This window comes from Python bivittatus, unplaced genomic scaffold, assembly GCF_059951505.1.
Source record: "Python bivittatus isolate LINGU-HERP-01145 unplaced genomic scaffold, Pbiv_v1 ctg000480_np1212, whole genome shotgun sequence".
NCBI classification, from domain to species: Eukaryota; Metazoa; Chordata; class Lepidosauria; order Squamata; family Pythonidae; genus Python; species Python bivittatus.
Genome location: NW_028277075.1, coordinates 100,307,173 through 100,332,218, shown reverse-complemented (window position 1 = coordinate 100,332,218; position 25,046 = coordinate 100,307,173). Strand labels below are relative to the sequence as shown.

The window sequence follows — 25,046 nt, the reverse complement described above, 5'->3', positions numbered from 1 at the left end:
ATCTGTGTGTGTTCTGAGAATAAATATTATAATTGTTATGATTCTGTTGTACAGGTAGCAAATCTGGGTTAAAGTGAAAGATCTTTTGGGGAGGATGGTCAAATTTGCAACGGCTCAAATTTTTCAAATGTAGGAGATGAGTTGTTAAAAGCTGCTTGCCCTTTCTAGACATTGTAGGAAAAGAGTTGGTTAGTCTATGGTAAAAAATCAGAGGGAGTCAACCAGACCCTTTCCACATTTTTGCCCATTTTAGCACCATGTACAGCTTCCTTCCCACCTGCAGGATGCGTAGCTTGCTTCCGCTGCCTCCCTTTTCACTAGATTCAACATGTGCAGCAAACAAGAGTTTTCTTTATGCAGTTGCTTGAAGTCTTACTGTCTCTGTGATCAGGATATTAACTGAATCACTCAAGCCCATAGATTTTCAATGGCACTGTGTAGCAAGAACAAATAATATAATCACCAAGTATTGATAGCAAGTGGTAAAATCCAGCACCAGTGGACACTGCCTGGGGCGCACTCAACTGCAGAGCAGGCAGTGACTGTTTTAACAAAGGAAACCCTGTCTGCACTAGAAGGAACACTGAGCAGGTGCCCTTCCTTCCATTTATTAAGTGGGCATTCTCCTCCTTAGTGGGTGTCGCAGATCTGCTGAGTGGGGCCCTCTGGCCTCCAGGAGTCCATAACAGGTGGAAGTTATTAAAAACAGCATCTGCCAGGTGAATTGTTTACAAATGAGAAACTTCATTTGGATTTTTTTTTAAAGGTCCATTCAGTTTGTCCCTTAGACTGACAGAGTGGCACAAACAAAACAAGAAAAATGCACACAGCATGCATAGATTACCGTAAAGTAGACTTGATATAGGGTGTGTCTTTCCATTACAAAAAGACAATGTTTTACAAAAATACATATACTTTTTCTGAATAGATCAACTAAAGGGAAACCAAAGTATACTTCTGTCTGGAAAAATGATCAAGGAAAAAATAGCGTTGTTTGTTTTCCAAAATACATCATATTGATATACTACCAGCAATTATTGGTACATGGAAATGTAATTAAATAGAGTGTTCAGGGATTCCTTGGCTTCCTAATTTGGATAGGTTGCCTCCAGGCTGTCCAAACATCAGGAGCTCTGTTTGATCGAATAGAGATGAGGTCAGTGGTGAGAATACAAGGATTGGACTACATTGTTTCCGTTCTTGGGCCATGAAAATGAAGATAATCTTAACTTACTCTAACCTGGACCTAGTTTAGGAGGCAGACTGTGGATAGCCAAGAAAACAAACCAATGGATCATTGAACAAATCAACACAGTGTTCTCACTCAAGGTATGAATGACCAGGCTCAAATTACACAAAGACCCAGCTCTCTGGAAAAGGTTCTAATGCTGGGAAAGGTGGAAGGAAAGAGAAGAGGATGACCAGCAGCAAGGTGGATGGACTCAGTTACAGTGGCAATGAGTGCACCATTGGAAGATCTGAAAGACCAGGTTAGGGATAGACTGTCATGGAGAAAATCTATCTATGTGGTGGCTAAGAGTTGACAATGACTTGATGGCACATAATCAGTTACGAGGCAGAGGCTTTGATTGTTCCAATAGAAGAGAATATATGTAATTCGGGGTTGAACTGTGGAGTCTTTGGTACTCTCTGAGCTTGATTGTTTGCTTGGAGACATTTCATTACCCAACTAGGTAACATCATCAGTGCTTGCTTTGGTTAATGAAAAGTCTGCAAGCAAACAGCCAAGCTCAGAGAGCCCCAAGGATCCCACTTTGATTGTTAATTGACAAATCAGATTTGTTTTGGAGCTGGAGTTTTAAAATACAAAGCCATGGAGTCGCAATCAGGAAATAAAATGTGCCAGAACTGAAAATCAGGGTCCATGCCGTGAATTATTTTTAGATACTGCTTTATGTAATTAGCCCTGTTTTTGCTTCAGAACCATATGTTCTTTTTTCTCAAGTTTAAAACAGTATAGCTTTGATTATATATACATACACACACATGTGTGGATGGAGATATGTGTGTGTGTGTGTGTGTGTGTGTGTGTGTGTTTCTATTGCTTTGCCAACAAGGCACCTTGCCGAACAATTTTCTTTTCACTGTTTCCAAACATAGCTTAGCACTCATTTTATAAAAATATAATTTGGCTGATTACCAGTTGGTTTCAGTATATGTGTTTGAACTATGAACATACACAATTCCTGCATATCTCTAGGATACCAGATCTATAGGATCTCAAAGTCGTCTGCAGAACACTTCCAAGGCACAGGATCCATCCTCACATTCCTGTTCCCATCCTCCACCCCCTCCCCCAAAAGATCTGAAACCACTATTTCATGGGGCAATTTCTGTCTCTGTGTGTGTGTGTGTGAGTGCACACACGTGTGTGTTTCTCACAGATTTAAGGGTTGGAACCTCCAACTACCATTCTTACCCTTGAAACCCCAGAGGCCCAGTCCTTTGGTGATATCCTCAGATCAGCAGGTGATTTTCAGCAGATCCCCAGAAGGTTGGGACACTCAGTTGCAATCCCTGATCCTTTCAAACATATACATGCCTAAACTCTACAGTGGGAACTTTCTCTTGCCCATAATTGAAAAATCATATCCTGCTGACAGGGCCAGCCCTACTATTAAGCAAAATATATCAGCCATCAGAGTCAGTGTATTTTGGGTGTCACAAAAGCTCGTCAAACTATTACTTGGCTGCATTGTTTTATTTTTTAGCCCTAGAGTTGGGAGGTGTTTGTTGCATGTTCTGTTTAATATGCCACAGTCCATTGGCTTTCCCTGAGAATGATGCACTTTAAGTGGGGAGATAAGGAGGGTCATTTATTGTTATATTTTACATGTTCTGTTCCTTACATCCTATTCCAAGCGTGCCAGGTGGATGCATTCTGTCTTTCCCCAAGGCTGTTTGCTTGATTAAAATTAGATAAATGTGATTCCTTCATCCTGATCTTTTTTTATGTAATTCAGTATATCCTTTGAGAAGATATTGTCATGATCTCTCTTGTATACAGCTTGATAGTTACATTATTTGGGGCAGCCAGAAAAGGCGCAGAAAGGTATGGAGACAAAGGAAGAAGAGTCAAGGGTTTCTGAGAATCTTTGTGATGATTTCTCCTCCTGGTTTTTGAAATTCCAGGGTCCTTGGGCAACGGCCTCCTTTAGTTGATGTGCTGAACCATCTTTATGGAAGCTTAATTGTGATGGGATGGGATGTCAGCTTTATCTAAAACACATTTTACAAATGGATGACAAGCCAGGATTGGAATCTATGGGTGAATTCACAAATGTTGAACCATTATTTGTCCAACAGCAGTTTACTGAATAAGTCTTAACTTATACAAGCCTTTGTGCCTAAACCAAGAAAACCACATTATGGCTTAGCATGATACTTGAATCAAGCTTGTGTTTTGAAGGTGGTTTTTACAGTAGACATCCAGTTATGTATATTTGATTCCTGCGTAATGTGATGGGTTTGGGTTTGGCTTAGGCTTAGAATGTTGTATGAACAGAGGCAATTTTATGATTAAACCTGTAGAATGAATTTTAGAAATTAGGTCAAATAAGTTAGGGGATTTTGCTTTTATATCAAGAAAACTCTGAAAGAATTTGTAGGATATTTCTATGCCCATTTATATTCACAGTTACTGAATTCTACCCGTTTTGATGGAAAACTGAAGACATCGGGCAAGCATGCCCCCCTCTCCTGAGTAGCCTTGCTTACGTGTCATGCTATGCCATGGTTTGATTAAAGACAGTTTGTTGAGTAAACCAAATCGGGTCTGCACATATACTAAATTCTAAACAGTGGTTTGCAAACCAGTAGCTGAGTTCCTACCCTCACGATGAGCCAAAACCAAACAAAGCACATTTTGGCTTAGCATGGTGTCTGTTTAATTTAACCTTAAAACTCAACAGAGTACACAAATGCTGAACAGTTTGCTTTTGTAGGGAATGCTAATGCCCTATAGTTGGACCAAGAGGGAGGATGGATTCTGCAAAATGTCCACAGAATTGGAGAACCGAACAATTTTTTGTTAAAATGCATCAGAATGCATTTGTTTGCATGCTCTTGGCTTAATGAAATGTCATGTCTCCTCCTCTCCACAGACGATGAGCTAAAATTAATGACTGACTATGAATGCGTGTGTGAAGGCATGTCATGTGTGAACGGAGTCCGCTGCAGAGGACATAGGTGCTTTTCCTCCTTGAGCATCAATAATGGCGCTAGAGTATATCAGAAGGGTTGCTTCCAAGTCTACGAGCAGGGGAAGATGACATGCAGAACACCTCCATCTTCAGATCAAGCAGTTGAATGCTGTCAAGGGGACCTGTGTAACATTAACATAACAGCAGAGCTACCAACAAAAGGTGAAACTTTTTTGTTATTCTTTTAAAGAGACCTCCGAGAGGGAGAACCTTTTACTGTTAGTCTGTCTTTGTTTGGCAGCCTTCATAGGAGATCCAAGATCTGCATGCTTGCCCAGGTAAAGCATGAATGAGTTTGGGCAGCGTTCCTGCTCTTCCCACACAAGCCTGATCAGATTGAAAAAAGTTGTCATTCTTCTCTAAATTGCTTGGGAATCCATGGCGGGGGGTGTGGGGTGTTGGTCACATGTGTTTGAAAGCAATAAACAATCGAAACATAAAAATGGTAGCTTCATCTACCATACTTTTAAACTACCATTAGCTTGTAGAGCAGCCCCCACTCTTTCTATCAACAGAAGAAAGGTTGCCTGCCTCTTGATTAGAGCAAAGGGTACAAGTGTCCAAGCAGGAGGCTGGTGATCAGCATAACCGGCCAGGAAAAGTTTATCTTACTAATAGATGATTTTACAAACTTAATGGAATAGCACTCATGAGATTGGAGAGAATGACTCCGTACTTTTTGTTTGTTTGTTTTATTTTCTCACTGATAGTAGAGTAACGCCTTATTGCACCAAGTTTTTCCATATGTGAATTTGAATATCCATGGGAAATTTTTGTATACCTCTTTACCTCCCCCCCCGCCAAAAACCCCAAATATCCTTTTTCAGAGAGTGGCAGGAGAAGAAGTACATGGTCTGACCTCCTCCTTTCTGAATCCTCTTCCATTGTAAAGGGAAACACCTGTGCGTGTGCTCACCTTCTTAAGGAAGTCTAGATAAATATGATTGATAAATAAATAAAGTCGCGTTTTGCTCTTGTTTTTACTCAATTTTCCTCTTAAGGCATCTTTCTCAAAATCATCAGCATTAAGCTTTTGTCTAATCGTATTTTTTGTTGTTTCTCTTTGTGAAGGGCATCCACCTCAAGGGGAAGCAATGGGTTATACCATGGAAACGCTTGTCATTTTCATACTGGCTCCCGTTATGGTGCTGATCGTATTTTCTGCAGCAGCGGCGCTGATCATCAGAAAGATTCGGCAGCGCCATATGGAAAGGCTGAATTCAAGGGATGCAGAATATGGCACAATTGAAGGGCTTATAGCCTCAAATGTTGGTGATAGCACGCTGGCAGTGAGTAATCCTTGTCTTACGATCTGTTGCTAAGCATCTCATAATGTCCCTTGTTTTTCTTTGACCGAAATGTGATGTGTAAAATATGGAGAACTGCATGGTCCCCTTTCATACTGCCTGTACAGAACAGTGCCAGAACAAACCATAGGAAACCTGTTAAGATGTGGTACATAGGATGATTTGGAGAAAGCTGAGACACACTTAGATGGAAGGTTCATTAGGTAGTCTTGTTCAAGCCTAACTTCAAGGGCTGTTTCAAGAGCTAAGTTTGTGCTGCTCAGAATGGCTTAGAACAACAGGTTCCCATTTATTAACTCAGTTTTCTACATACTCCCACTCCTTGTTTAGTGACTACCTTAGTTAGCAACCATTCGTAAATACAGTGGTTATAAATGGTAATAAAAAATTCATTTTTCGACCAATGTGCACATTTACAACCAAAATTTGTGCGCCTGACAACAACACATACCAGAGAGAGAGAGAGAAGCTGGTGTAGCTGTATGAGAGAACTGTATCTGAATGAGATGGCAGCAACTAGTGATCTTCGCAGTGTCTCTCTCTCACTCTGTCTTATGTTCACCTAGTGACAGTTTCGCTTAATGACATGCTTGCTGGAATGGAACTTGGTCCCTAGACAAGGAGTGGGCATACATACATTTAAAAGCTACAGTTCTGACTGAAGTTCTGTGTGCAGCATTATGTGAGAAATTACAGCATTCATTGGCTGGGATTATACAGTACCCTAAACCTGGGTTAATGGTATACAAATCCTGTTTTAAAGCAAAATACTATGCCCAAATAAATAAATCATAGTGTGGTTTAATACAATAACCTGGTTTATATAGGATGTTGAGGCAAAGCTGTGGTTTCCCCAACACACTGAGCCATAAACTACCAAACCCCAGTTGAGCCTAGCTAGTGTGTGTGGGCCAAACCCAGCCTTTATTTGTGTGAATGACAGCTAGTTAACAAGGACGCTATCACAAAATAATGACAATGGTGGTGATGTCATTAGGACTGATAGGAAGACTATCAAAACAGTTTAACCATTTCTTTTGACCTTTTTATGATTACCCTTGGAACATTATTTAGGAATTAGGGCTTATGAAGAATCTGGATCAGAATGTGTCGTCTGGGAAAGCGAGGAAAGAAAGCTGTTATTTGTTGGTACAGCATGGGTACAACCTAGAGTGCAGTGGAAAGGTACCTAGGTTTTTGCATGCTCACATTAGATATATGGCCTCTGTCTTTCTTTTTGAACTGTGAACCTGTGTACTGCCTCTGGGAATTACACCTGTGACATGCCAGGTACAGCTTGACATAGAGGAGGATTTTTGCTCTTTTTATTGGGGGTGGGGGTGGGAAGGAGTAAAAATGCCTGGAGCTATTTACATAATTCCCTGGAAAGCATCCAACATGTTACTTAAAAGCACACTTAAAACTTGTGCCACTTGGACACAAGAGTGGCTGAAACTAATATTGCATGTTTATAAACTGCAAAAGAGACCTTTTGATCTCAGTGAAATGCCTTTTCTGGATTTTGTCTTAATGTTTCTTATATTGCAAGGGTGAGGAGTCTGTTAGAAACCTCCAGATTATATCAGTCCCAGCTATAATCAGAGTGATGGGTATTGTCATTTGGCAATAGCTGGAGACCTCCAGGATGCTCATCCTGGTGTAGGATAATGAAGGATAGATCCATTGCAACTGTTATTTAAAGCCTTTTATATTATTGGGAGCTGTGTTGGTTTTTTGGCTACCGAAATTAATTGTGGATGAAGGAAAATGAGGCTGTCTGTGATGTGGCCTGATGTATCTTACTCCCAGATAAAGAAGCTATATTCCTCATGAAAGGCCTACAATGGAGAAAGGTCATTACTGACATTCATCAATGACTGGAAAACCCTTATGGACTTTTTGCATGAGAAAGAAAATGATTTTGTGATTTATGGTTTTGATGATTAGGAAGAATAGGTTATAGAAAGAAGGGGATTATGATGAAATTAGAGAGAGGGGTTTGATTAGAAATGTATGTATAACGGCCTGGAGGGATAACAGAAGCCATTTCTTTATATAATTTTTTTAATGCTTTCTTTTTATTTTCTTCTTTTTTCTATCTTCCTTTCTCTCTGTTTTTTCTTTTTCCTTTTCTTTTTTACAGCTACCTAGCTATATTTTCTTTCTTTTTTCTTTCTTTGAATGTATTTCTTATCTATGTAAACTCTATTAATAAAAATTATTTTAAAAAATGAAAGGTCTACAATGATATCTTGTGGGAAAGAAAAATGCTTCTGATAATGATCAGCTTCCCACATTGGACTAAGCCATAATGGGGAAGATTTGAATTCAGTATAGTGTGTTGTGCAAATCCAGCTATTCTGGTTTGCAAACCATGGTTTATAGCTTAATGTGCTTAATGAACCTACTGAAGATTTATTTAATAAACCATTCTTTATGACTTAAGGTGAACCCAGTTGATCAATATGTATACATATATTATATGTTTATATCCTGTTGTCAATCTGTTGAGCACCTTGGAGAATGCAAGGAGGTAACTCCTTAATCTGAGATTTTGCATTATAAAATATGTCACAGCAAAGTCAAACAAGTAGGAGGTTAAAAGATTAACAGGAAAGCAATATAAGTCTGTTTTAGTAACTGAGACACTGGCTCTCACTAATAGGTTTATAGTGCTGTGAGTATGCAGATGATTGCAGTGAACTTAAATGAGTTCCTCCAGACTGTTATGAATTCCCCAAAGGAATTGTAGCATCAGAGAATATCCTTGCAATATCTGAAGAATGAGAAGTAAAGCTTGAGGTGTAGCAGTGGGCCTGGAACACCAAGGGTTTGCTAACTTCATGAAAGGAATACAGAGCCTTGAAAGAATAATGTTTTCTTACCACAGATTTTTTTTTCTATAGAGGCAGCTTGCCTGTTGTAGTAACTTCACATGATCATAGTTGGCTATTATAAGCAGCAAACAGGTAATGTTTCCATAGTTACTATAAGGTATCTCAGAAGAGGCCTTAAGAGAATAGGCTGCACAGTGTACACAATCATATCCCTGAGAGTGGGATATATTCTGTTTAATGAGGACCAGGGAGCCACAATGACTGTCTAGGGAAAGAAGCTTGCTCTGGAAACTGAACATTTGAATCCTCCCTATTCCCAGCAGATTCCTGTTCCAGCTTGCTTCTCTTTCCCACATCATAGCTAATCCGAATAATATCCTTCCTTCCTGAGCAGGCAGCAGTGTGTGTGTGCGCGTGTGTGTGTAAGATGGGAAAAGAATGAAAGAAAAATGATACAGGCAGCACCTAGCAGGTGGAGGAGAAGCATGGCTGAAAGAAAATCTCTGTGCAAAATCTGTTGTTCTGAGAATGGAACAATCCAGAGAATTCTGGAATGTTCCATGTATCCTTGGTCAGTCTGCCAACACTCCGTTCCAGGGGGTGGTCTAGCAATTTCTGGAAGTTAGTCCTTTGAATCAGAAGCATTTACAGTGTTCCAGGAGTCTACTTCAGTGGAAGGTGAACACCATGAATGGCTTCTGATTCTGAAGCTTCCAGAAAATGGCCATGTGACTCCATAACAGATTGGTCTGTCCAGAACAGGAGGCTTTGAACATACAGTGGTACCTCGGGTTATGAACGCCTCTACTAACGAACATTTCGGGTTACGACCAGCTTCGGCAGGAAAAATTTACCTCGGGTTACAAACTCGCCTCGACTTACAAACCGGATCCGCGGCCATTTTCCCTGCTGCCACGTGGTCGCGGCTTCCTGTGGGTGAGGTCACGGTAGCAAGGAGACGTTCGGTGAGGCTTGTGGTGTGTTTTGTGGTGTTTTGCGAAGGTTTTTGGTATGCGTGTTAGCATGGCTCCAAAGAAAATGCAGAGCAGGCTTGGCAGGAGTAAGGCTCTGAAGAGAAAATTGCCTCGGGTTGCGACCAAATTCGGGCGGAGGGTGGAACGGATTAACCGGATTTACATTGAACCCTATGGGGAAATTTGCCTCGGGTTGCGACCAAATTCGGAGGGCGGAACGGATTAACCGGATTTACATTGAACCTTATGGGAAACTTTACCTCGACTTGAGACCAACTCGAGTTGCAACCAGAGTCACGGAACGGATTAAGTTCGTATCCCGAGGTACCACTGTAGTTAGTGTCTCTCCACATACAACCTGTGAAGAGAATTCTGTTTGAAGAGAATAGAGAAATTTTGGAGACAGGAGAACTTTGGTAGCCCAAGTAGTATAGTACAAGGAAATTGGATTTCTTGGAAGCAACAGTACAAGGGGGGTATTTCCCAGCCTAGGCTAAATGCATCCAGTTGTGACATAGTGTGCTGGACTAAATGAGTTTTTGGCCTGATCTTGCTGGACTCTTCTTAAAATTTACCTCGCTGAACAGAATTTACTGGCCAATGATATAAATGTTGATAATACATATTTTGACCATGACTGAACCAAATGAACCTGGGCAAAAATCTCTCTGGGTTTCCTTGCTGGGATCATTCAGCAGCAGGTTGTGAAATTGAATCCCCAACATTGTGTGGTGGTTGCTGTTAGCTACCCTGTGCTTTTAGTTCATACTGCAGCAAAACAAGAAGAATAAATATTTTTGAATAAAAGAAAGATCTCTGTAAATTAAGAGCATTGATTTAGTTTTGAGTTCAAGCCCAAGGCAGCTAAAGTGAATCCTGTGAGTCACTGATTTTTATGAAACTACTTAGGCAAGGTTTAGAAGACACGTGGTCTCTCTCCAAGAAACAAAGCCAAACATGTAGGATGGTTATTATTTTATCATTCCTCCAAGATCTTGAGGTTACATACATTACATCCTTAAAACTCTCCTGAATAGAGATTGGGCAGACCAGGACTGACCCAAATCACCCAATAAGATTTAAGACTGGAGAGTTGACCACCTGGGCCTCCCCTTTAGGCCAGTATACTAAGAACTAATTTGGCTTTAGACCATCTTAATATAATGTAGATTAACTTGGTTAGATTCTCAGTTTGTTGAGTTCCATTTAGAGAGAGTTTCAGTTAGAGTTAATTCAAGATTTAGGGGGAAGGGGAATCTTGCTATAAATCTGAATTCAATATTCCTGTTGAGAACAAAGGCTAATATTGGCTTCCATCAATCTCTTGGTCCACATCTACCAAAAATGTTGGGCTTCACCTGGTTGGGAGTTATAGCACACACTCGCCCCAGTTTGGAGAATCCCCTTGTATACTCCTTAATCTCTAGGATCAAGATGGGGTCAAGATGTGAGATGGGCGGCCATATAAATTTGATAAATAAATAAAATAAAACAAAATCTCCAGCATTCTTTAATAGAGACTTTCTCCCCCTTCCCGCTCTGCATTCAAATAAATTGTTTTGCTGCCACCTTGTGGCCATGTCTGTATGACTTTAAATAGAATTGTATGGTTTATGACATACAGCTGACTCAATACTTTTGCCAGTCTGACCTGACAATTTTTCAAATGAACACTTTTATTAAAATGCTAAAATCAAAGTGTTTTCTGAACTACCACATCTGGTCTTCTGAGATTTGTAAGGGCTTTTATGGACAGTGCAGTAATAGTTAAGTTTTGACTGCTTTTAACAAACGTAATGAAAAGAATGAAACCCAGGAATAATATTCCTTTCAGGAGCTTCTGTATGGATATTTCTTCAGGAAGAAATCACTGGGCAAGACAGTGTTCATTGAAATTCATTGCATCTCTTCTATCTAGCAGACCTCCTAAATCAAAATCTGACAACTGGGTTGTTAAAGCAAGCCTTCTTTTATATGTCTTAAATGAATGGGAATGTATTATCATACACAAATATGCTTGAGGATTTAGCAAGAGAATTCATTGGACTTTTAGATGAGGGGTTTAAAATTAAATTTATTTCCTAGTAAAGGATAATTGTGGAAAACACATTTAGATTGGTTTGAAGAGTTACATATACAGCCTCTTAATACAGAAAGAAAAATTATTGTCCAAAGCATATGACAGCCTAATGGCATTGGAAAAAACACAAAATGTGGAAAATGAAGTAGCACAGTAATTGGGAGTGGGTGGGTATTGAGATAAAAGAGAATATTTGGCATGTTGGTTTTACCAGTTAAATAAAATGGCAATCTCAACAGCTTTTGAGGGAAAAACATTTGAAGGTCTTGCATAACTTGTTTTTGAGATGTTTAAAACTGAATAAAATGAAGAATTTAGTAACATATTTATGTTGAAGATGCGTGGGTTCCAGGGCAGACAATTTTCATCTGTGGTGGGTGTGAAAAAATGGAAGCATATTGGAAGGAGGCGGTTGATATCATGAAAAGATTCACTACGTGCTCTGTCTCCATAGTACCTAAAATTGCTTACTGGATGTATCAATGATACAGTGACAAAGAATAGGCAAGAAATAATGTCTAAATGCCTTACTATGATAAGAATAAGAATGTCTTCTCTACTGATCAAGTTATGTTTACCATTAATGATTTGGATGAATAGAAGGTGGACTTTACTGTTTCTGGTAAATTAATCCATAGATCAATACAAGAAATAGGCAATACGTTGATGTCCCTTAGTTTTACTTTATATATAATACGACATACTTTAATTTTTACAGCCATTTCAATTTTGTAAGTTTAGTTATTTTAAAAAATAAAATACAATAAAAGAAGCTGGCTTGTTGCAAAGTTCCAGCCTCTAACATCATCTTTATTTCTAGAAATGTGGCAGAGTCCCACTGTGGCTTCATAAGCATTCTTAGACCATAGAAAGGATTGTTGTTTTCACCCAGCAATTTTTTGAAGCATGTTTACCTGCCTGGAAAAAAGACAAATGTAAACTGGGGCAGTCAGGGAGGGCAAGACGGAATGGCTACAGGCAACATCTTTGTGGCTTCTGTTTTTTTTAATTATATACCTTTATTATAAAATGCTATGTACAGGCTACATTAAGTACAACAAATAATATAGAAAATTAAGATCTACAAACATAAATCTGACAAGGATATATATAAAAAAGAAAGAAAAAAGAAAGAAGGAGAAAGGAAAAAAAAGAGGAGAAAAGAAAAAGAAAAAAGAAAAAAATCTTTGTGGCTTCTGTTGACTGGCTGCTTTGTCATTGTCGATGGCCACCGTGGTAGCCACTTGGGGAAAATGCCCAGAATAGAAGTGCCCATCTACTCAAAAAGATTGTCTGCTCCTGATCTATAGGAATGTACTTATGCCTATTTTTCAGCACAAGTGTATGCGTGTGGATGAGCATGTGTTTATAAAATGTTAACTCTTGCATCCAGAACGGCTGAAGGAAGCTGAAACTGCCATGTTTTGCTTTATTTTATTGTTCTGTGAATGATTCTTAGCATATTTATTGTATTCATGTTCATATTAAATTGGAGTGTGACACAGCAGCATTGCAGTGCATACATTCTGACACGAACTTACAGAGTGTAACTTGTGTATGTGGTTCATACTTCTATAGATTTACATTTATAAACTTGGCTACAGAGCCTCGATACGCATCTTCAAACTGATGAGGCCGATCAGTGTTTTCATGACCTGTAAATTGCATTGAATAGGAATGGTTTTCAGAATTGAGTAATACTCTGCATCTGAAACCTGAGTAAGCAGTTGGAAAGAGTTATATTCCATTAATGTCTGCATCTAGCATCCACAAAAAGGAATTGTGTTTCTGTTTGGCAGAATTCTAATAAAATACAATCTGTCTGTAATTTCCTATAATTGCATAGTAACATAGCTTGCCGTTTTGGAAAATCTGGAAATATCAACCTCTCTTTCATTTAAGAAAGACCATCGTTTGTAGTTACCAAAAAAAAAAGGGATAGCAGAAATTGGCAATGAGTTCAAGATCGGTAAGAAGGAAGTGAGAGTTGCATGCTTAAACCAGGGAATGGTGATGTGAAACTGAAAATTTAGTTATAACTATGGCCAGTTAAAAAACTAGTAAGAATGTCCATTAGATCAGTAACTCAGCTACTGAAAAAAAAATTACATGAATTTGTCACCTGAGAACTACGGCTTCTTGAGTTCAATAGGATTTACTTCCCAATAAACCTCTATAAGATTGCAGTGTTTATGTACTCTATAAACAAGGTCTGTTTGTTGATCCTAGTGCCAAATGCTCTTACCCAGTAAGATTATATACAAATCTGTCCCATAAAAGGTTCCCTGAAGAGGAGGGAGGGAGGGAGGGAGGGAGGGAGGGAGGGAGGGAGGGAGAGAAAGAAAGGAATGAATGAATGAATGAATGAATGAATGCTTTGCTTACTGCTATTCCATTTTCAGCATAGCACCTAATAATGCTTGTGGTTTCTATGCAGGACCTGTTGGACCATTCCTGTACCTCTGGTAGTGGCTCAGGGCTGCCTTTCCTGGTACAAAGAACAGTGGCTCGGCAGATTACCCTGTTGGAGTGCGTAGGTTAGTCATCCTTTGATTTGCTCGTCAATCAAGAACAGCTCTATGAACAAGTACACAAAGAAAAGTTGAGCAATGAGACTTGGAGAAATGTTAAAGCAGTTATCCCAAACCTGTTGTCTTCTAGAGAATTAGATTCTACCTCCCTTCTCTTAGGTTAAGGAAGATTGGGCTAAATGAATATAGGTGGATTGCTTTTTTCAAATGGGGTGCATCCGAATGGTGGGCTTTCACCATTTTAAAATGCTTCCTGAGGCTACACAGAAGAAAACCAGAACATTTTTTCTTCTCTGCTTTTCCTAAACATGGAATGCTTTGAATTAGGTCTAAAAACACTGGCAAGATTAAGAAAGGACACTCAGCCTTAAGCCTTAAAAAATGACACAAGAATCTACTGAGTGTAACTGTATTGTTTTTCTTGGTTGCTCTGTATTTTAATTTTTGTATTTAATTTTTGTATTTAGGATTGTTTTTATTCTATTTGTTGTTGTTTACTGCCCAGAGTCACTTGTTGAGATGGGCAGCTTTACAAATTGATTAAATAAAATAAATAAATAAAATACATCTCGGAGCCAAATAATAGCTTGGGAAGGATAAGAGAAAGGAAATATATATCTGCCTTTGATTGGAATAATTTGAAGCATAAAAGGCTTCCATCAGAAGAGAAGCAGAAACTGTGTGGCCATAATATTAAAATTAGGTTTGCTTGCTGTTGCGCAGTCCAGATAAGTTTGTATACGATCCTAGTTTTCCAAATCTTAGAAACTGACTATTGCAAAAGTTACTTGGGAGGTATCCATCTCAGTTCTGGTAAGCTTTTCATGCTGGAACCTAGATTCAGAAATGATGAATTTGAAATGATGATCAGCTCTAGGAGTTCCTTGATGACTGGTGCGGAGGAATTGCTGGCAGCATTCTTCCTCCTTTCTGTACTCTTCCTGGTGCAATTAAGGTTTATTTCTGTCACGCCAAGAGTGAAAGGAGTTTTCAGTGCTTACATCACAGGACTAGCGTGGATGCTATTCCAGTGGGCTTTTCAAATGGCAGCTCTCATGGGAGCCAGTAAGGGGTCTGTTTCCTGGATTAGTAAGAGTTCCCACTCTTTCAGTTTTTGGTAGGTTCTTGAATGTAACAAACAGTTCTAAACCCATGCAATTAACTCGGAAGAGTCACAGCTTTGACAATGGACAAGTCATAAAGAAGAGTTTTTAATATTCTTTATGACTTGTCTGTTGTTAACACGGTGAATATGTACCGTATTAGGAATCTACAGTCCTTATGTGGTCTGAGCCAGTTTTTTCAATACACTCACCTATATCTAAAATTATCAGATAATTGTTGCAGCTGTTTATAGGCTTGGAACTTGGTCTTCTCCTAAGATAGATGGCATCTGTTTTGAGACACTATATGGTTAGCCTGTATTGCATTACTAGTGTCATTTTTGGATAGGAAGTCTCGTCTGTATAATAGGAATTCCTTATAGGTGTCACATGTCTCTTTTCCCCGAATCACATCTGTTGTTGAGGAACATGTGCCAGATATGAAGAAATGAGAGACTCCAATCAGATGTATGTTGCTGACAAACAGAGCAGGTGGCAATGTACTGAATTAAACTTCTTTAGGTTGACCAGGGATACTCTATGTCAGTTTCTTATTCAAGACATGTTAGTGCCACTTAGGGGGGCGGGAGGGAGTAAGTGTCATTTTTTTCTATGGCCGGACCAAGAGCATCACTGGTGTCCTGTTTAAAAACAGTCACTGAGTCTCCAGGTATCTCTTGGGCAGGGGGCAGATCATAATTCAGGGGGAGAATATATGCTTTGCACCAATCCAGAGTATCTTGGAATAAGAGTTGGGGAAAGATGGAGGTGATTGCCCATGATTAATGTTTGGAGTTTAATCACACATAAGTTTGAAACACCTCAACAAGTCACCTACATTTAACTCTGTTTTCAGGTTTTAGAACAAGACGTTGAGACAGAATTAGTCAACCTATCTGTCAATATCACAGTGTTTCAGCAGTTGTTAGTATCTGCTTGCTAAATGGAGAGAAATGGTAGATTAGTTGCAATTAGTCATTGCTGGGTGTTTGTGTCAGGGCTCATGTGGAGGGGGATGTAGCTACCTCTGGAGTTAGATTCAGGCTTGAGCCTTATTGCTGTCAGGCAGGGGTATTCAGACTGTGAGTAACAAGCCTCCAGAATACTGTGAGCCAACTTGAGAAGGGTTGCAGATTGATGGGCTTGTGCACACAGAGCAGGATCACCACCAGAACTCCTTCCCACTCTTTACTGGGTAAGCCAACCGCAAGTCTGGGTTTTCTATATTGCTGCTATAAATAAAAAGGAGAAATGAAAGTGGCTGCCTCAAAAATAAAATCCAGATTTCAGGCCTTTCCCATTAAACCATTATTTCCAGTGTAAAGGCTTTCTTTCATAAAGTTGCAAAGTTCCTTCATGATTTATTTGATATCTAGGTTAAAATTTAACTATTAAAAGTGACTAATTTATTTCTGGCCCAGCTCTAACCCCAATGATATTGTTGGTTTTATTCATGGGATAGTGTGCATACAAGTTCACCCCTCTTTTTAGGGGGTTAAGGCACTGCAAAGTTGAGAACCTCTGCCATAAGATGATAGAGATTCAGACATCCCCTTCCCCCTCAGTCCAGCAGCGTAACCTTTGGAGGCTCATAAATATGGATGTTGAATACAGTTTCTGGTTTGGGTGATAAGCCAAAAACTTTTCCTTTGAATGAAGAGCTATAGATAAAAATCTCCTTTGTTTGTGCTTTCTAGGGAAAGGCCGATATGGAGAAGTCTGGCGAGGACAGTGGCAAGGAGAGAACATTGCTGTCAAGATCTTTTCTTCCCGAGATGAAAAGTCCTGGTTCAGAGAAACAGAATTATACAATACTGTGTTGCTGAGGCATGAAAATATTTTAGGTGGGGAGAAGAATGGCATTGCTTGTGGGCCTAGACAGATGGGGAGAGTTTTGTGAACCGAGACCCCAAATCTGCTGAGACCATCCAATTTAGCTTTTTCTCTTGTCCTTTGTGAAGAAATAGAGAAGTAAACTTAGTTGTCAGAGTAGGAGAGAGGTTAGATAAGACCAAATAATAGAGAATAATTTTTAGTTTAGAAAGAATATATTCTTTAGCCTGTTCACCCTAGGAAGCCGTTAAGTCCGCCAGTTCATACACATTTGTATAATTCTATAAATAAAAAACCTGAACTGCAATGGAATAAAGCAGTTGTACTGTGAATAAACTGGAGTGGGTTGGTTGCCATAAAAATACCAAATAGATTTCTGAACCATGCTTGCCAAGTGGCATTTAAATAAAGCATGGTGTTTCAAAGGCTTGGGAAGACCTTTTATGCCCGGATTCAAAGTCTATGTTTTATCCTTTGCAGACGTTTTCTTCTCCTTTATCTAATAAGTCGGAGGTATGGGGCGACAAAGTAGAATGTCTCCTCCTAACCACAGGAAAAGCAGGGGGGGGATAAAAAAATCAGAATTTAACCATAGGCCAGGTGGGCTGTAGAACTGAGGCAGGTCTTGATACCATCTCAGTTCAGACCTGGTCCTTCTAGGCTTTCTGCCTGTGTGCAGTTGTCTTTTGGCATGCTTTGGTGGGCACGTGGTTCCTCCCTGAACCCTCTGCATAGGGGGGAGGAGGATGAGTGCAAGGGCACACAGCTTAGTCTCAGACCAATAGGGAGGGGAACTTGCAGCGGTATGTTGCTGGGGGCAGCAGAAAAGGGATGGACGTTACGTTGCCAGGTTAATGGTGCATGTGTCGGGAGCTGTTTGCATAGAACGCAGCACATAGTCAAGTGCTTTCTGTGCAGTTGCTTCCATATTTCAATCAGGTGGTGGCTAAAGCCAACTTACGTTTACTTCGAGGGCCACAGGGTGGCGCCTGGGGGAAGCATTCAGGTGCTTTCCTGTCTTCAGTGCACCTGGTAGATTTAAATGGCTGTTATCCTCCCACCTTTGTTTTTAACCCAGTCTGCCTTTTGGTGCAGGAATATACTAGAGGAACTGGTATAGCTTCCTTTGTTAATGTTGGAAGAACCTTCATCAAGCTGTTTTCTCCAGGTTTTAAAACTAGTTCAGTATCTTATTCCTCTAGTCTACACAATGCCTTCTCTCATTTCTGGGAAGTGTTTCTGCTGTGTTTCTAATTGAGCACTTAAGCAAATGTAAGAATTGGCTGAGCTGGGTAGTGTGTGTATGTTTGGGTGCAGAGGACAGCTCCCCATGGTAGTGGCAAGTTGTATGTCTGGAAAAAATGCTCTTGGGTTTCTGCCAGAGGAGACGAACTCCAAGTTCTAGAATTGTATGGAGGTTAATCATTCTGTAGATTCAGTTTCAGATTCAGTTCTGAAGAAGTGCTTCAGAACTCACAGGAGCACCTGGCTGTGACTCATTGCTACACAGGCCATCCTGGAAACAGAAGCAGTTGCTTTACTGAGTCACAAGATTCATACTCCTGCAGATTCCAAAGAATCTTTTCCAGAGTGATTCCAAACCATTACCCAGCCCAATGATCATTTAATGAAGGAATTGCTGACATAAAAAGGAAAGGAATTATACTCATAAACAGAGCAAGAAATTGCAACATTTTGAGCATTTTCATGTCTTCAGCCATAACTAGGGGAGAATATTTAACATCTTTTTTTGAAGATTTTATTTATTTATATTTAAAATTTGTCACCGCCCATCTCACTGCAGGCCAATTGTTTAGTGAGCAATAGAACTTGCCTTTTGTACTAAGAACAGCCTGGATTCAGTTCTCATTGGTTTTAGGGATAGTGGGGAATGGTGCAGTTTTGGGACAGTTCAGCTCAGAGTTCATCAACCTGGTGCTTTGGAGATGTTTTGGACCATGGCTTCCTCTGTTCCTTAGCAATGACCATATTGGCTGCATTTGATGGGAACTGAAGTCCAGCTCATCTGGAGGGCTCAAGGTTGCTTACCCCTGGTTTGTATCATATGAGTATCTGATAGGTTACCTTTCTGAGGAATGTTTCTGTCCCTTTCAGGTTTTATTGCCTCAGACATGACATCACGGAATTCCAGCACTCAGTTGTGGCTAATCACGCATTACCATGAAATGGGCTCGCTCTATGACTACCTGCAACTCACAACGTTGGACACAGTGAGCTGCTTACGAATAGTCTTGTCCATAGCTAGTGGCCTTGCTCATTTGCACATTGAGATATTTGGGACCCAAGGAAAACCTGCCATTGCTCATCGGGACTTGAAGAGTAAAAATATCCTCGTTAAGAAAAATGGGCAGTGTTGCATTGCAGATCTAGGTAAGTAGCTTCCTGTTTCCTTTTCCACATGTCCAGCATGAGTAGTTTATTACTGAGAGAGTATATAGGTTGCCAAACCAACTAATCAATGAAAATTCACGGGGGATAAAAGGAAAAGAAAAGCCAATGTAACAATAACAGATAGGTTTGTATGTAAATCTAAATCACAAAGGTTTATAGGCTTTAAGGATGATTAAAGATTAAAGATGCTACATTAGCCAGTGTAATGATTGGGGTATACATTGAAGGGAATGTCATTCATGCTTTCCTTGGTGTCACCTGATAGGATTACCGTATTTTTCCGACTATAAGACGATACTTTTTTCTAAAATCCTTACACTAAAAATTGAAGGGCGTCTTATGCAAGGAAGTAAGCCGAGGAGAGAACCGCGCGGTTGCAAAACTGCCCATACTTTGTCTCTGCAAACAGGCTTCCTCCTATTGCTAGCCTCCAATCATGAGTGAAATAGCTTGACTCTGCAAACAGGCTTCCTCCAATCACGAGCCTCCAATCACAAGTGAAACTGCCCATACTGTCTCTGCAAACAGACTTCTTCCAATCACGAGCCTTATGTAACTGACGTCAGCTTACATGATTGGAAGTTTACATAATTGGAGGAAGTCTGTTTGCAGAGACAAGCTATCAGCAGTTTCACTTGTGATTGAATGTAATCAGTTATGCAAAAGAGCATGGAAATAGAGTTGCAGAGAGACGGTTTGGACCTCCTCCCACCGAGTGTATCAGGTAAATGTTACCTAATTACTAAATAAAAATGTGTTCTGCACTCTCTTTAAAATATTGATTTCTTAATTTTGGGTTGGAAAAGTGGGGGTCATCTCGTACATGGGGGCGTCTTATTAACGAAAAAATACGGTATATGAAGTTTCAGCATCCACTAGAGGGCACTTAACATCCAAAAGTCTTACTGCTCATGGATGCATCTTGTACTGTTTTCCGAGTTTAGAATGTGTGCCGCAAGAGACTTCTTTCCCAACCCGGTGTCTTCCAGGTGTTGGACCTCAACTCCCTGAATTCCCTATGAGCATTTTATATGACAGTAATGAACTTCTGTTTCAAAAGCCCTACTCCAGCTTCCTTAAAGCCTATAACAACACAATATGCAATGTTGAACCAGTTTAGGGTGATTAAAATAAGCTGTGGTAAGACACAAGCATATGGACTCTCTCCCTTCCTCCTGTTCTCTGTAAGCAGATTGTATTCTTTTGTTTCTTTTTACCATAGTAATGTTACATCCAGACTAGAAATTATAGTTAAAATTCATCATGGTTGATGAAAACAAGCCAGCTTAAATCAGTTGTGGTTTGAAGTCTGCTTCTTTCCACTACATTATTTATTTGGAGTTTGAGCCATGTAGTGAATGCTATTTAATTTTAAAAGGAAAGTTTTTAAACTTTTTATAACCACACGCTAGGAGAGAGCAGTATGTGAGCCCAAGGCTTGCTTAAACTTCTTTTCAGAGTGGTAACTCTGGCTGGGTACCCATGGGCTATTCAGTTATTGCTGCATTTGCTGTTATCTTTCTGTTTTTCCACCTGAGGCTGCCTGCTTTCTGGATGATAAACACTTACTATATTGCTGAAATATATGTGATTTGATAACAGATGAGCTGAGACTCGTTTCTCTGTTTCCTTTCCGTATCAGTGACTTGTCTTACCTGTGAAATTATGCAGCAAACTCAGCTAACTTCTTCAAGGTTTTTTCCCTCCTAAAACAATTACAAACAAGAAAAAGAATGAAAAAGGAGACAGTTTCACAGTAACTCTTCCCTTTGTAATTATAGGCCTCTCCGTCATGCATTCTCAAAGTACCAATCAGTTGGATGTTGGGAACAACCCCCGTGTGGGTACCAAGCGCTACATGGCCCCAGAAGTCTTAGATGAAACCATTCAGGTGGACTGCTTTGACTCCTACAAAAGAGTTGATATTTGGGCATTTGGACTAGTCCTCTGGGAAGTAGCCAGGCGCATGGTTAGCAATGGTATGTAAATGTGAATTTAGTTTCATCTGTTAAGTTCATCCTGCTTTTCTACTTAAAAAGCACTTTAGCTGGCTAACAGGATAAAATATGCTGAAAATGTATATGCTGGAATACCGGACAGCCAGAAGGGTGAAAATCAGAAAATCAGCTAAAGGAGGGAAAGCCAAGGGGGAAAGAAAGACAAATCTTTATCTTTACACCTGAAAACTGAGGGAGTTGGAGGTAGAGCTCCAAGCAGCAAGATATTCCATGAATGGGAACGATCATGGATAAAGCTTCCCCTTTTCTAGGGTTTCAGCAAGAGGTCCCTCCTGCACGTGGGAGCAGGAAGTCTTTATTCCTAGCGCGAAGTCTTTATTCCTAGTGCAGGGTTTTTCAAACTGTGTTCTGTGGAACCCCAGGACTCTATGAGAACTTGATCATATTCCATGAGGGACTAGGGCAAAAAAGAGAGAAGTGTTTATTAAAGGCAGCCAATTATCTATCGCTACAGCGTTCTCTCTTGATCAGTCGTCCTGGATTTTTTAAAAACTCCATGAATGTATCCATGTGATTTCCTTGGCAGCAGTGCAGGAGGTATTTGTGGTTGCCTGTTTGTGGGGCATTTTTTGATTCCCCAATCTAGTGGACCCAGTGACCAAGACAGAGGAAGAGGGACAAAGAAGGAGACAGGACTGACACCACAATAGAGGCGGTAACTTTAGGGCCTGTCTGCCTGGAGGCAGCTTGAGTGGGGTTGGGGGAGAAGAAGGAAGGAATATGTGGCTTAGGTGAACATTTCCTACAAGGATGTGGGGGCAGGAGGACCAGGGGTTGAATGGGTGGGTCACTTGCCTTATACCCAGGAGTGAGACACCTGAGGGGGAGAGTCTCATGAGAGGAGTTCAAGGAGATGGAAGATTCATTGGGGAATGGCCACGACCCAGCCTGTTGGAGTACAGGTAGACCCCAGTTTAAGAACATGTTCCACTCCCAAGGTCGGTCGTTAAGTGGAATTTGTATGTAAGCTGGAACAGTATTATTGTATAATACTGTATAAGTAGTATTGTGTAATGAACTCAAACCATTGTGTATTTAACTCAAATCATTGTGTATTTAACTCAAATTTTGCTACAGTAGGCTCTGTTCTTAACTACGAGTCGTCCTTAAACCGGGCATTCTTAACCCGGGGACTACCTGTACTTGTTAGATACCCGGGGAATTACCTGGATACACCATTGGGAAAGTTGCGAGGAATGGAGTTTGAGAGAAATCATGTAAGGGGTAAGGGGACTGGAGAGTAAGAGGAGGAACGTTGTAGCCCTGGGCAGAGGGAGATACATTGATTGACTGAGTTAAAGACTCAAGGCAGTATGGAGAGTTATAACATTATAAAAATACAATACCAGATACACAGTTACAATGCATTAGGGACAAAAAGTTGCACATAGGTTCCAACCACTCATCATCCACTAGTGAGAATCACAAATCACCCTGGCCTGTTTGAAAAGCCAGATTGTTAGAGCTTTTCTGAAGGGACATTATGATGGGATGCAAGGGAGGGGCTATTACAGAGGTAGTGAGACAGGAAATGTTAAAATTCCTACTTTCAGCCCCTCAGCATCAGTTTTGGATTCTAGGTCCTGGATTGCTAGAAGTTGTGTTTTCTGTTGTCTGTCACATCTCTTGATAATAAGATAATAAGACTCTTCAACCTTGTGATGGAAGAGAGTGTGGACTTGGATTGAATTACCAAAAGCTGGGTGAAGATGCAGGAATTCCTCTGTCTGAGATTTGCCCATATGAGTTCTGGGTGGTCATAATGGTCCCAACTCACATTGGGGGACATGCATATATCTGGTCTTTGCCTAAGGGCAACTACTGTGTGATTTCAGGGTGGAGGTCATTAATATCTGTTCAGCCATGGTCAGATCACTGGTCACCTTGTGGCTGATAGCCACCACTGCCATCTGTAGGGTAGATGGACCCATTCAGTTGGTCCACTCCAGGTAATTAATAGTTCCAATTGGTTTCCAGTTGGGGAATTTCTCAGAGATCTAGTGGGCAGCTCTGCTCAATGTCTTGTTGACTTCTAGAACATAGAGGCAAACAAAACATTCTCCCAACAGTCTTTCCCAGTGTGTCAGTCCAGGAGTGAAGACCACCTGGACGCGTCAGCTACTCCAGAATGCAGCAGTGTTGGCAGCGATGGGCGTGCCTCAGTATGCCCATGTAACACCTCTGCTTCGTGAGCTGCACTGGTTGCCAGTTTGCTTCCGAGTGCGATTCAAGGTGCTAGTCGCTACCTATAAAGCTCTACACAGCATAGGTGTTAAGCCCAGCCCAAGAACAATGGTGAAACAGTCTAGCTGAGTAAAGTTCCTTTATTTCTTTACACCTTATAGACAAAATTTGTCAGACTAAATCTATATTACTGCAAGAAGTGGATATACCCTGGGAGATTCTAGGGAGTAGCTATCCTGAATCTCTTTTGCTTCCCACTCTCCTCCTGAAGACTGTATTGTCTTTTGTCTCCTTTCTCTTCCTGGAATGCATTCCCTCCTTCCCGATAGCCTTGATCTCTCACATCACCCTCCTCTTTGTAGATAGATTCCATCACAATAGGGCATGGTTACTTGAGGGACCACCTGTCTCCCATAGTATTAAAGCCATCTCTGTAGCAGCGCCTGCCCTCTGGAATGAAGTTCCCCCCCAAGATTTGAATGGCTCCCACCCTGCTGGTGTTTTGTTTATAGTAATTTTATTAAAAATTACAATTACAACAATAAAACTAATACAAACTAAAGAAAAAAGAAAAAAAAGAAGGTTCAGAAAAGAAAAAAATAAATAGAAAAATAGAAAAGAAAGAAAACTAAGAATATAGTAAAGAAAAATAAAAGAAATATATAAAGAAATGACTTCCCCTCATCACAAGTATAAACAATTTTAGTAACTTATCTTCTCTTAAGATACAACAAATGATCTCTTCTTCCCATATCCCATCTCTTATCTATAAACAAATCCTTAAAGCCTCATCATTTCAGTCCTGATATCAGCAAAAGTCCATTAAGGGTTACCAGAGATAGCAACATATCTATTTTAACCTTGATCAGATAAACCAACTTTATATTTCTTGCTTTAACTTTTAACAATCTTAAACTTTAGTCCCTTCAAATAATGTCGTACAACTTGATTTCTTGATTTATTTTTATTTTTTCTTTGTCCCTTCTCATAAAATTCTTTAAAACTTTAAGAAGCTTCTTTTGTAAATCCAATATAGAAAAAATTTCCAGGTCACTCTCTTCATTTGTTATTTGTATATCTCTTTTAATTATTAAGACATCAGCCAGTTTCTTTTGCATGTCCAGTGTAACATCTTTTTCCATGTCATTCTTGTAGCCTGTCATTTTAAAATCCACTTTCAGTTCAGTCTCAATCTTGTCAGGTAGAACTTGTTCCTCTTCCATAACATCTCTTAGACACAGTCTATCTATAGAGGAAGACACTCTTAAAATTAACCTCTGGGTTCATTGTTCAAAAATATCCTTCAATATGTCCAATGTTAACATATTTTGCTTCATTCTGTATTTGTAAGTTGAGTTTGAGTGTTCTTCTCCTTTAATTATAATCTTTAGTTCCCTCTAGTGTCCAATTTATAAAATCTTTTTTTTTTTTTGAAGAATTCAAAACAAAAGCATTTTCCCACAGGAAGGATTCTTTATAATTAATTCCAAAATCTTATTTCAAATTTATCTAGAACCTTAGTCTGTTTATAATTATCTAAAATC

General features: G+C 39.9%; 1 protein-coding gene across 3 annotated transcripts in view; it reads left to right on the top strand.

Moving 5' to 3' along the window:
* ACVR1 (activin A receptor type 1) overlaps positions 1 to 25,046 on the top strand; it is an 84,980-nt gene that overhangs the window by 46,163 nt on the left and 13,771 nt on the right. For all 3 annotated transcript variants that reach the window (XM_088146581.1, XM_088146580.1, XM_007424450.3), the window contains exons 4-9: positions 4,125 to 4,385; positions 5,295 to 5,512; positions 13,859 to 13,958; positions 16,753 to 16,899; positions 19,004 to 19,279; positions 21,082 to 21,279. In XM_088146581.1, the coding sequence (XP_088002707.1) occupies positions 4,125 to 4,385; positions 5,295 to 5,512; positions 13,859 to 13,958; positions 16,753 to 16,899; positions 19,004 to 19,279; positions 21,082 to 21,279 (1,200 nt within the window). The remainder of the gene's footprint in view (positions 1 to 4,124; positions 4,386 to 5,294; positions 5,513 to 13,858; positions 13,959 to 16,752; positions 16,900 to 19,003; positions 19,280 to 21,081; positions 21,280 to 25,046) is intronic.